We start from the raw sequence: 14,057 nt of genomic DNA, 5'->3' as shown, positions 1-14,057 counted from the left end.
CAGTAAAGATTAAAATCGAAAAAAATAATTTTTGACCAAAATCGTGACCATGCCTCTTTAAAAGCGCCCATTCTATACATTAATTTGTGTGAAAAAGTCAGTCTTTCTCTCTTATTAAATGGTCAATGTAAAATATTTTCTTTCAATTCATTTCTATATATAAAGTCTTTATAATAAATAAAAATCAGAGGAAAAGCGGACTAAGCAACATAAATTTTAGTTTAAATATTTATTCCAATTTATTAGTGTACTGTAAGCTGATAGACATCCTGATATATATCATTTCATAAAAGAATAGAATCTTGATTAGATGTCTACATAACTGCAAAGAACTACATTTATTTTTATCCTCCTTGAAGTTGAGGAAAAAGGTAGTGACCTTGACTTGACCTTTGTGCGAAAACAAGGAGGTCAAATTTGATTAAACTGATAGAATCATTTGGTTATATGATCTGTTTTACTGTGTCAAAATGTTATGAATGTCTTATTATAAAAAGTATGTTTGATAACGAGAATCCTCCTTCCTTAACAAGATATTTGTGCAATATATTAATTTAAATGATAAACTATCTATTTCATATCACAATTTCGTGGGCTCTGTTACCTAGAAGTTTTTACATTTTTTTTTATCTAGTCAATCTCATTATATATATTGCATTATTATTTCATATAATTCATATCAAAATTACCACTTCATCAGGTATGAGATACTGATAATATCATAAAATAGTTTAATCTTAATTATTTTGTTTATTATTTTTTCTATGTTAAAACCATTTTTTAAAATTAATAATTCTCGAAGAAATTAAAAGAGGGTGATATTTTGTCATTAAAAAAACCCCCAAAACCAGTTTGACAATAATATAAGGTTATTTGTAAATTATAATTAAAATTGTATTGCCCAACAGTAGGCAAAAGTTAAAAATTCTTGATCCGATTTAATAACAAGTTAAATATGCAATGTTAAACCGGAATAGTAAACAAATAAGGCAGTACTAATCTCTGGTCCACATGTCTTAAGATTAAACGGTCATGATATACACGGTATAACACCAGGCCTACCAGTACTGCACTGTAGATTCCTAATTAATTGCAAGAAATTGAAGTCAGGACTTGAAATCTTGCCCTTTTTGGGGCAGTTGTTATCAAACTTAGTTAAATTAATTAATTGATTCTATGATACAAATTCGGCATTGAGATCTAACTAAGGACGTGGTAAAACTTGTGATAAAAAGAATCATCTTTCATGATTTTCAATGGTAAATAATTTTATCCAACTCGTTGTGACCATCACAAATCATCAGAGATCCTATATATGTATAGTAATTAGTCTTTCATTTTTTTCTTATAACGAAATAATTGACTCCTAATAACGAAATATGTTCTCTTTATATAATAAACTTGCAATAACGAGATATGTTCTCGCTATAACCATATCTTTTGGCGTAATAACGATATAATTAACTCGTTATAACGAGATAATATCTAGAAGTAACAATATAGTTAACTCGTAAGAACGAAATCTTTTCTCATTATCTTTTCTTGCAATAACGAGATGAATAACTCGTAAAAACGAGATCTTTTTCACTATTAGCAAGATATCTAAATCGTAATAACGAGATATTTCTTGTAATTACAAGATAAATATATTTTCATGTGGACTTTTTATCACAAACATGCATATATAGTTTCCATAGATAACTGTACCGTGCAGTTTATTTAAAAGATTTAAAAAAATCAACACTATACCCTGTTTACCCGTTGAAGGCCAACGATATAAATTTATTATGATTGAATGACTCACCAGAGAAGTTGGCAAACGGCCATGTTAATTTGCATAAAATCAATAATCGTCAAAAATTATTGTTGTTTGCATTTTAAAAAATATATATATATGTACAACATTATATACAGTCAACAACGCGCTTTTCGACATTCCTCTTCAATCATATTAAGCATTTTGCTTGATTACATATAAAATATGACTGGTTTTATTTTGAAAAAGTCGTAAAAAGCATAAAAACTGTGTACTTACCCCGTGAACTTAAAGTACAAAATAGTACTGCACACATCACGACAAGCTCCATGTTTATCAATATTACGATTATACTTTCTGGTTTTTCACTTTTTAAACATTCAAATGTGTTGGCCTTCAACAGGTAAACAGCGACTATTATGTGGACTTTTAAATAAACTGCACGGTACAGTTATCGACGGAAACGTATAACCACCTCGTGTTGTTGCGTTAGAACGCGATATTCACAAGATATTTTTGTCAACCAAATTTTCCAATAAAGAAAATCCCAACACACAAAAAAGCTTGTAGATGATCATAATCCAAAGAGGACAACTTTAATTGCATAGAGAAATATTTTGTCATTTACGATTGTTTCAAAGTCTAGCAATTTTATTATGACAACAAACTCTATTTAGTAACACTTTGAACGACTTTTGCACTTTCATCATTTTATTAAAATCGAATCCCAGAAAGTCGCACTCAAATAAAGCATATAAACTTTGCCGCCAAAATAAGTGTCGCAGCAACATATTGTTTATGACGAATTCAAGTAGGCGACTTATTTAAACCAGAGAAGATTTTTCACAAAAAACTGCTATGATATGGAGGTGGGGTTGGGGGGGATAAACTCCCCAAGATCTTAGGGGTTTCAGCGATTGGTGTGTTGTTGGAAACCCTTAAATTGAGTGAACAATCACAGCTCCGGTTAAGACCATCTTTACCGACTGAAATTTACATAATTTAATGCCCGATAGATTTGTTTTTAAATAATTTAATATCATTGTTGATATTTTCTTAGGATCAAAACATTAATAAACTTAAACAAATGGAGACAATTTCACGTAACAGCAATTGCAACATTTCAATATAACCCGGTAATATGATCCTTTCCTGGCTATGCATAGCTTTCAGAAAATAACAGTTGAAATCAATTTATAGAAAAATAAAGATTTTCTCTTTGACAGGTTCATTTCTTTTACCTGGAGTAAAAAAAGAACAAATTTCGTATTGGGATTTTTTGAATAAAAATCATCTCTCGGAAGTTTTCAATAAACCTCCCAGAATTTCTTAACATAGTTATCTGGGTATTTTCATTTCTTCCACCAGGCGAAACAGCGGTTATGTTTTCAAACAAAATTATTTTCCATGCAGTTCCACATTCTTGTTGATACCTGTAATCTGAAGTATTTAAACATTTTGAAATAAGGCCGATTAAGATTAAACTGTACACGTATTGCGTTAACGTTATGCTACATTAGTTGATCCTGAAGGTGACAGCAAGATGTGTTTGATACAAAGCATACTAAACGCGGCTCAGCAGCTGGAATTTTACGCCCTTGATTAACAGGCGACTTCATTTGACTTTATTAAGATTTGTTATTAAATTCATTTGATAACTCCAAGAAAACATAAATTTTCTCTTAGAAATTATTGAGCTTCGCCTTCGATGTTTTTAGTTTCAAAATCAAATATCTATTACAAAACTTTAAAAAGTTTTGTAATAAATTGTTGGTTCATATTATGTCAAATTTGTTCTTTGTTATCAGCCATGGAATAAAAAAACCCCGCGATGACTGCAGTAAGTGGTATCACGTGGAGTGTCTCCACATGTCAACGTACATGTATAATGTATTAGCATCATCTAGTATATCTTGGCAATGCACAGCATGTGGAATGCCAAACTTCTCTACCTCACTTTTTGATTCATTTGTTATAAACTCGTCATCCAATATCTTTGAGCATCTATCAGATTCCAACATCTCCTTGAGTCCCGGGCCTCCAGCTGCTGCATCTTCACCGCTGAAACAAAACAACAAAGAACCACTTTTAAACAAAAAGTTAAAACCGAAGAACACTAAAATCCTCATCATCAACTTTCAGAGTGTAAAGAATAAAAAAGCCGAAATTGGTAACCTCATTGATTCATCAAACCCAAATATCATTATTGGCACCGAAACCTGGCTGCGAAAAGACATTTGCAGCTCTGAGATCTTCCCAGACGGATTCAATGTCTACAGAAAAGACAGGAGGGATGGTTATGGAGGTGTGCTGGTTGCTGTAAGGTCCGACTACATCAGTGAAGAAGTGAATCCAGACAACGAAAATGATACAGAATCCATTTTTGTGAAAATTTCACTACATAACAACAAATCACTGATAATTGGTAGTATGTATCGTCCACCCAGCAGTGATTTGGCGTACATGGAGGACCTTAAGCAACAAGTGGACAAACTGAAGAAGAAATATAAAGGAGCTGTCTTCTGGATAGGCGGTGACATCAACCTACCAGACATCCAATGGACAACACAGACTGCAGACAACCACCACTACCCAACATCGGTGAATATGAAATTCCTGGACTTAATTCATGACAACCATCTGGAACAAATAGTCTTATTTCCAACTAGAAAAGATCGTGTTTTAGACTTGTTCCTGACCAATAGACCATCATTGGTCAATAGATGCGAGCCTCTACCAGGAATCAGTGATCACGACATTGTCTACATAGACACAGACATCACAGCAAAGATAAACAAGCCTACCCAGCGCAAAATATACTTGTGGAAAAAGGCGGATAACACCAAACTGGAAGAACATGAACACCAATTTCCAATCAATATTCCACCCAATGAGCCCTATCCAGGAAATGTGGGATTTCATTAAAAAGAACCTACTAAATATCTTAGAGGATAGTGTACCATCAAAACTCTCGTCAACCAGATTTCACCAGGCATGGATAACGAGAGATATTAAGAGATTATCAAGACGAAAGAAAAGGAGCTTCATCAAAGCACGTAACACCAACAATAAGACCGACATCAAAAGATACCAACGCCTAAAAAAGCTAACAGAAAAAGAGTGTAAAACAGCCTATAAGAACTACATCGAGGACATGATCAGCCCTGAGCTAACAAACAACCCAAAGCGATTCTGGAGCTTCATTAAGAGCAAACGATGTGAAACAACAGGAGTTGCTCCACTCAGAGACACAGATGGCTTAACTTACTCAGACGGGAAGTCCAAAGCAAACATCTTAAACCAACAGTTCTCCTCAGTCTTTAACAGTGATGAAGATGTGAGTACCATTCCAGATAAAGGGCCAAGTCCACACCCTGCCATGGGTAACATCACAGTGACAGAGATCGGAGTGTGTAAACTGCTACGTAACTTAAACATCCATAAAGCAAGTGGCCCAGATGAAATACCAACTCGACTTATTAAAGAACAAGCAGAAAATTTAGCTCCAATTTTTACAACATTCTTTCAGGCCTCCATTACACAGGGAAAATTACCATCAGACTGGAAAGAGGCAAATGTAGTTCCAATCTTTAAAAAAGGAGAAAAGTGTAAAGCTGCCAACTATAGATCTGTTTTCTCACAGTAGTCACATGCAAGATCCTAGAGCACATAATATGCAGTAGCATCTCCTAACATCTGGAAAAACATGGACTTCTCACTGATGCCCAGCATGGATTTTGAAAGAACAGATCATGCGAGTCCCAATTGATCCTAACAGTCCAGGACCTAGCCAAGAGTATGGATCTCGGGAAACAGACAGACCTTATCCTTTTGGACTTCTCCAAAGCCTTCGATAAGGTCCCCCATGAGCGATTACTATACAAGGCAATGTATTACGGAGTAAGAGGGTCCACACTCCAATGGATTAGGGACTTCCTCAGTGGAAGGAACCAGCGAGTAATAGTTGATGGGAAGAGCTCCAACAATGCCCCCGTCCAGTCAGGAGTCCCTCAAGGGAGCGTTCTTGGTCCGCTGATGTTCCTCCTCTTCATAAATGACCTCCCAGAATATGTCCATCACTCCAATGTTAGACTTTTCGATGATGATTGCGTACTCTATCGTAATATCTGTACCAACACAGACACTATCAAACTACAAGAAGATCTCAATAGTTTACTACAGTGGGAAACAGACTGGCAGATGGAGTTCCACCCCGGCAAATGCCAACTGCTGAGAGTTACAAACAAACGAAAACCTGTGACCAACTCCTACAACATCCGTGGACACAAGTTAGAAGTCGTGGACTCTGCCAAATACCTCGGGGTTACCATCCACAAGAACCTCATATGGAACGAACACATTGATAACATCACGAAGAAAGCAAATTCCACCAGAGCTTTCATTCAACGCAACTTGCAGCACTGCCCACGTAATACCAAGGCAGCATGCTATACAACGCTGGTAAGACCCTTAGTGGAGTATGCATGTACTGTGTGGTTCCCACACACAGCCCTTAACATCCAGAAATTGGAGGCAGTACAACGACGATCGGCTCGATTTGTGATGAACAACTACTCACAAACTAGCAGTGTAACATCAATGCTTGAAATTCTCCAGTGGACATCCTTGGAAGAACGTCGAGCCAGGAACAAAGCTATAATGATGTACAGGATAGTGCATAGACTAGTAGCTATTCCAACAACTGAGCTACACCCAATGATGACTACAGCCAGAGGCCACACAAACAGATTCCTGATTCCCTATGCTAGGACCTTATTATATAAGCATTCCTTCTTCCCAGATAGTATCAGGATCTGGAACAACTTGCCACAGAGAGCAGTGGACAGTACCTCCCTGGATGTATTCCGACAGGAGGTCCTGGCATGCAGTCTACGTTAGAGCACCACCAACTTTTATCCGTTTTTAATCTCACCTGCACTGTATATACATGCAATTGTTGTCACACCGAGCACAAGCCGAAGTGCGATGATACTCCAACGAGTCCTGCACTTTACTGGAAGAAGAAGAAGAACCTCCTAAATAAACCAAAGTACTGAAGTACTGAAAGCCGGGCTCTCTTGATGTGTCTTTATGCATAATGTGTAGTAAAGACTGAAAATCTCTCTCTCTCTCTCTCTCTCTCTCTCTCTTGCTTTTAATGTCGGCAAAGCGTCAGAGAGCGACCAAATTTTGTAAGCGGCTATAAACAATAATATGTCTGTCTAGTAAAACAATTTTAACAGTTGCTAGAATTTTGCAACAAGCGTCATATATTCAACCCCAATTTCTTCAACGCGCAGCAAAGCAGTTCATGAAAATTCATACGCATTGTATGTGTCCAAAATGCATAGTCTTGTATTTAATACACGTTATTAATAAGAAAACTAAAAAGATAGACAGTTCTCTCGAAATTAAAATAAAAACACATGCAGTGCCAATACTTTTGACAAAACGTGGCTCTTTGTGTAACTATTTGGTATAGCGGAAGCTTTTACTTTGACGCTGTTTGGTTTTTTGTTTACTTTTGAAGTTGTGCTATTTATAGTAACATTGGCGATTTGCCTGCCTACAGCCAGGACTCTGCTTTCAGCAGAGCCCGGCTAAAAATAGATGATAAAACCACCCAATTTAATGACAGGATGGATCAGTTGCAGTTATGCGGTCTTCGTTGTTCGATGTGATGAAGTTGTTTTAGCATAATTTGAGAAGCTGTCTATCTTTTGTTTTTACTATCACATTATAAGATCAAAAAGATTTTAGCTAGTTTCGATATGCTCTCTTGTTTGCAACCTTTCTTTCTTTTAAATAAATAATCTGAACTGAACGTTCTAAGAAGCGGTAAATGTTCTTACCGCGTTCTCCCTATTCTCAATTACAACAAGCACATGTTCATATATTTTATTCAGACACAAAATCGTAAAACTTCATCATAATAATCTGTAAATATATATGAATTGATGTGAATTGATGTGAAAATCAGAGAAGTGCATTTCATTTACCATATGACAATGACAATTCAAGAAAGTTGCAACTATTTCATGTATTGTTGTGCCTCAGTTAAAGAAGTTTAAGCAACATGATAGAAAACCATGGTTAACGTTGAGTTTAAATAGAATGAAAATTTCAAAATCAAACATACACTTATATACTTTAAATAGGAAGTTAGGATACATGCTGGGTGATTGGTTTTGTTTCTCTTGATTGATTTATTTATACTGTATTCACCGAGGTACATTGGTGGTCTGGGTCATCTGTATAGAACTAATTACAGTAAATGGGGGGTCTCCAGCTGTCGGTTCATCGTATGCAGCTCGCTGTATTGGTTATCCGAGGTGGAAGTGAACTGGCCTGTCTCCCTAGATATTTCCGCCTGTTCTGTATGAAGCTCGGTATATAAGTGATCCTCATTGGGACCCGGTTCTGTGTGGTGTTCTTCTCTATTAGATGGTATTGGACCTCTATCATTATGTTCTTGATTAACACATTTTTTCAATTGTTGTTGACGAAGATGCCGTCTTAAATATAAATTGATATTACGTTTAATGCTATATACCTTATGGCTATATGGTCAAGAATGGTATTATTTTTTCAATTTTGATGAACTATAAAAACCATTATTAGTTTTAAAATGAATTTGATGTATATATGATAATTTTAATAGTGGTTTTATTATGCTCATATTCATAAGTATAAACTAACTGATGGAAACTAACTAATTAAAGCTTATTTAATGGGGAAAGGAATGTATGTTCATTATATATATATCTAAAATACAAATAAATATTACCAGATATTATAAGTACTAAGTTCAATTAAACATGTATAAGATTATAAGAGAATACGCATTCAAACAAGAAACCCATGGGTCACATCGATCACCAAAGCAATACTAGTCTTAATGTTATGAGCTTTATTACGTCATATACAAACAATTTGGATAAGGTAGTATAACAGATGTTAGTAGAAAACGGCTTTGCCTCTTTTGTAACAGGGTAATTCCATAGTCATATCACATTGGTTTTTCTTTATAATTATAATTCCTACGTAAACATTTAACCCTCATTGTAGTCTCATCGTAACCCCACGATCATAATTTAAAACCACTCATCAAAACCTGGGGATACTTCCAAACAAGTTACATTGTTTTGCCAATTGACTTTTGAAAAGAAGATTTGTAAAGATTTGTCTCTATATATTCCCGCTTTGGCCCCACCCTACCTCCAGAAATCATAACTTAAAACAACTTGAATTATCACTGTCCATTAGTTAGAGCATTCCTGGCTAATTATGTTTAAGCAGGAATTTTAAAAAATATATTTCTTTAATCCTAATTCATATTTGAAAAATACCAAGAAATTTTCAATCATTTCTAATTTTCTCTCCTTGAAAGAGGCTGTGGCCCTTTATTTAACAAAGTTGAATTCCCTTCAACTAAATATGCTCTGTACCAAGTTTGGTTGAACTTGGCATGGAGCTGGAGAAAAAGTCGAAAATGTAAGTTAATCGACAGAGAGAACAAACAAACAGAGGACAGACTGACACCGGACAAAAAGTAATCAGATAAAGCTCAATTGAGCTTTGAGCTCAGGTGAGCTAAAAATCATACCTATTTTGTTTTAAAATTTAATGATATAATAATTACATTAGAATCATTGCAAGTATGATCGCAAACATAATAACACACATTCCAACAGCGTTTCCAGATAGGAAAGGAATCAAAAACGAAGATTGCGCTTGGTTTGAAAAAGAAAAAGAAATATTCATAATACAGCAAAACACAGCTACCGTTTTTTGAAAATTAAAAAAAGAGAATTAGAATATATATGCAAACAAACTCATTGAGGTTGTTTTAAAAACAGGTACTTGACCACTGGCAATGACGGGAATAATACTTACCATCTGCTGTCCGAGTGTTGCTGGTTCCACATTCTTCCGTAGAAGGGAAGAAAAATGTTATATTGATTAAATTATGGTGTGCCATTTTTCTGAGTTAACCTTTTACAACTATGCTGATCAAATTACTTTGTATGTGCACTAGTATTTGTTTCTTGATTACTGTTAATTGAATGTATTTACATGCACTTAGTACTTTTTCTCTATTTTTAACAACGGTCGATTGTAATTTATACATACGTGACAAGACAGAAACCTACACGATCCATAGAAACAGCCTAATTTTCGACCTAAGAATATATGTGTATATTTATATTTGCTACTTAAAAAAATCTACTGGAGGTAAAGCTCCACGTAAACAACTGGCCACCAAGGCAGCCCGTAAGAGCCCTCCAGCAACTGGTGGCGTCAAGAAACATACTATTCGATGCTTTAGTTAGATTTTTAAATATCGATTTAATTCAAGAAGCTACAATAGATAATTTTTACTTCGTTTTTACTTAATTTTTGCTATTCACTTTACATAGATAATTTCTCGATCAATCGAACTAAGAGACGGATTCCACGGAATTGCATGAACTAAACTCCGACTTCTAAGTAGCTGTAGTTACATGTACTATAGTAATCTTCACATTTATGAAAAATGGTTTCGTCTGTGTAATGTTCTTATTGACAATACTAGTTTTTTAAAGACTCTTTTGATTTCAGAAGATTAATAAAAAAAAAAAAAAACAGCTGTTAAACTTAGTATTTTTTTGGCATAATATTGCATATAGAGTACCCCTGTTGTACGGATAACCCCTGCTACAATTTTCAAGATAAGAAATTGTTCTTTAACAGATCAACTGGACAAATATCAGAGTTTATTCAAAGGATGTACTGTTAAAACGGAAAAGGAGTTTAGTTGAATGAACGGTGAATGATGATAGTGTTCGAACGCCCTGTAACAATTCTTCTACATCTACATCTACATCTTCCTTTATTTCTTTTGAAGAAAAAAAACTAAGGCGACGTGCATTATTTGTCGCAAAGAGTCAAAGGTCTGGGGACATTTGAAATCGCGTTACGCGAGACTTTTGATAGTTGCTTAATGTTCTTTATTGTAAATAAACGCATATAAAGAACATGTATCGAATAATAGAATGTAAACTAAAAACAAAATTTAAAAAAGTTCATAATTTATACTACTCGAATAACGACTTTTTTCTGTTTTCACTATAATTATGAAAATAAGAATCTTAGAGTTCACTGTGCATGCCCTAAAATCAGGAAATGTAACAAAAATTGATTTGATTTTTTAACGACAGAAACCATTCCGGCCTTATAGGTCAAGTCTGTTGTTAGATACACGTGTTTCTTTAATAAACAATGGACAAACACGAAAAATATGCTAGATGTATAATTTTGAAAATGATGAAACGCTTTTTTTCTCAGAAACTAGTGTATACAAACACAAAACATGTAAGAATTTTATAAATTAAAAAAAAATAATTATAAATAGACTAACTTGATGACCCCTTGATTAAAATATGTCTGTGGTTATGATAAAGAATGTCTATAGTCTGTCCCAAGATAGTTATGCAGCGCATTTGGGCGATTTTTGATAAAAATACACATACCTCTGAAAGAAGTGCAATTGAAATAGTTGAAAGGGATATTTTCCAAGATAATTTCATTGACACTTTAGCATCTTTCACTCGGAAAAAATTCACAGGAACGAAAACAGATTCCTTACGGAGATTTAAAATGGGGAATGTTTACATCTTTTGTGCATTCGGAATACACTCGGAATACATCGCACAATTTTTCAACGTTATCATCCGGGCTTGCTGCAATACAAAATCTCCGTAGACATCACATTTTTTAGCATTGTATTGAAACCTGATAAGCTAACAGGGGCGTTTCGACTGAGAAATCTTGGAAGTTTTTCATACTTTTGAATGAACATCCTTTGAACCCTTAGGTATTTATAAATATCAAGCAATTGAGCCAAATGTGAATCCAGGATATCTTGGGACATGGTATAGCAAACCAACTAATTTTGTTACAATAGGAACAAACCTGCATCATGTCTTATATCAAACAATGAAATAAAGGAGAATTCTAACATCCTTAATCTTTATATAACAATACATTAAGTCTAATCAATGTTGAAAAAAGTATTAAAATCAAGTCATATTAATGAAATTAAACCGCCAATGAGAATTCAAATAAAAGAATTATAAGAATTTACCGATTGTGAAGTTGACATATTGTATGGCGGTCCCCGTACCACACATACCGGTAACTCCAGACTCGCACAAGATCTTTGTAAAGGTGTCTTCTTTAGTCAGGCTGTATGTGATAGTACTTGACCGAGTGTACTGACATCCTAATGGAGTAGCCTTTGAGTGGTTCGGGGTGTGGGACAATCCCGTAAATATATTTTTACCGGCCTTTTGGGCACACCATCTAATAGTCTGAAATAACAGAAGATTAATTTTTTTTCTATCATTCTTCAAAATCTAGATCCGAGTTCCAGTCTTACTTATAAAATCAGAAAATCAAGTCAAAGGGGGCGGTTAAGGTAAAACAGGTATACTAGCCATCTCTAGTTTGTAAATGAAAATATATTCATTTTTGAAAGCTAATTTGTCCGAAAAATTATTTCCTATTTTTAGAGCCTTGCACTTTTCAATATTCGGGGTTGGAGTTTATCACCAAAACTAAAGATTCCAAAGTCCGTGTTGCAAGATCTTTGGTAAGGATGGTACTGGTCATTACCGCATTTAAGTTGTTTTTTCTACTCCAGAATGAGGCTAAAATCAAAGCATATAAGTAAATACTTGCCTGTCTGTGAATGAACTAAAGTCCTTAAGTGACCATTGAAATCATGTGTCCTTTGTTACCTATGCAAGCAGTTGTTTAATCTTGCTTATCTCTTTCTACTGAATATACTTGGCACGTAAATCAATGACAGTATTAGGAGAACAAGTTATAGTATTTATTTTGTCTTATAAAATCTTGTGTTATATTGTAAGATACATGTTCATTTTAAAACTCTGAGTAAAAATGTACATTCAGAATTTGAAAACAAAGCTATTTTATACCTTTCTTCATACATACGACACAGTGTTTAAAACCAATGCTTTTAACGTTAATTTATTAAAAAATTCGTTTACTTATCTACACATATAGGTAAACATGCTTACTTTGCTTGCGTCATTTCCAACCTCTCCTTGGCAGGTTAACTGTATCGTAGTTCCAACAGGAAAATGTCTCTTTGGTGTATCATAGATCTCATTCAGAATCCTTACTCGTGGCGTTTCAATTACGGTAGGTTTGACTAAAACACAAAAAGTGACTTATTATTTTATGCATATGCAGTTTATGCTAGATGCATTTTGCAGATTACAATGAGAGTGCATTGCTAATACCAATACAGGTTATGTAGAAAACAAATTCATATATTAGAATTGAACATTTTGTCATTTATAAGATTGCAGATTTTCTGAATATTATATACTAGTAAATGTCGCTGTGAATTTGTCTAAAAGGACAAAATAAATAATCATATTTACTTATAGATGGTATATACCGATTTGAGATAAAGCGATTGAACTTGTCTCCTGTGTGACTACCTCTAAAGCAGTGCTACTGAAACCAGCCATTTTACACTTGTACATTTTAAAGTCAGCATGACACAGTACACTATTTTTATCTATCGTTAATCTCAGTTGTGCGTTGCTTGGAGAGTCTATGTTCCCAGTGGCAGAGGCTCGGTTCTGTAATGTAGTATCTCTCCATTTTACTAATGGTGTTTGTACAGTAGAAACTTCCACTACAGTTTCAAATGTTGTACTAGAATTCTTCAGTAGCTCCATGAAGGACACTGAACTAAGTTGTGAAGGGTTAGTGATGGAACAGATAATGACCAAATCGGTCTCCCTGTAAGTGATCGTTTGTGGTTGGGCTTGTATCTGAATGTTTTGTGCAAATGCTGATGACGAAAAGAAAAAAATATTGACATACAATAGGAATCACAGATATCAAATTGATGTAAAATTATATCGAAACATATATACTACCTAAATCAACGAATCTCTTTTGACTTTCACCTTACTTATGCATGTATATATGTATTTTGTCCGAGATTATATCTAAAAATTTATTCTTCATTATTATTTTGTCAAAAATGTAAAGATAAACTTGACACGTACAAAGCGTTTTATAGTAGAGCATAGTAATTCTGTACACACAAATTTTAGCTTTATGTTGACGAAATTCACTGAAGCACTTCCTAGTTCTGGCTATTTAAAAAATAGCATGGGGATAACGGTAACCCCAAAAGGACAGCGACGACATTTTCATTGAGCGTTCTTTTCAATAAATTAAACATGTGAGAAAATAATGATAGAAGGATATTTAT

General features: G+C 34.4%; 1 protein-coding gene and 1 pseudogene across 1 annotated transcript in view; both read right to left on the bottom strand.

Moving 5' to 3' along the window:
- Positions 1-2,086, bottom strand: part of LOC128191991 (uncharacterized) — a 32,306-nt gene extending 30,220 nt beyond the window's left edge. The window contains exon 1 of the mRNA XM_052864383.1: positions 2,036-2,086. Coding sequence (XP_052720343.1) covers positions 2,036-2,072 — 37 coding nt within the window. The 5' untranslated portion in view covers positions 2,073-2,086. The remainder of the gene's footprint in view (positions 1-2,035) is intronic.
- A 5,876-nt stretch (positions 2,087-7,962) lies between these two features.
- On the bottom strand, positions 7,963-13,635 carry LOC128156144 (uncharacterized; annotated as a pseudogene).
- Positions 13,636-14,057: the final 422 nt, after the last annotated feature.

The sequence above is a fragment of the Crassostrea angulata genome, chromosome 7, assembly GCF_025612915.1.
Source record: "Crassostrea angulata isolate pt1a10 chromosome 7, ASM2561291v2, whole genome shotgun sequence".
NCBI lineage: Eukaryota > Metazoa > Mollusca > Bivalvia > Ostreida > Ostreidae > Magallana > Magallana angulata.
Note: the sequence above shows the minus strand (reverse complement) of the source record. Positions and strands in the feature narration are given on the sequence as shown.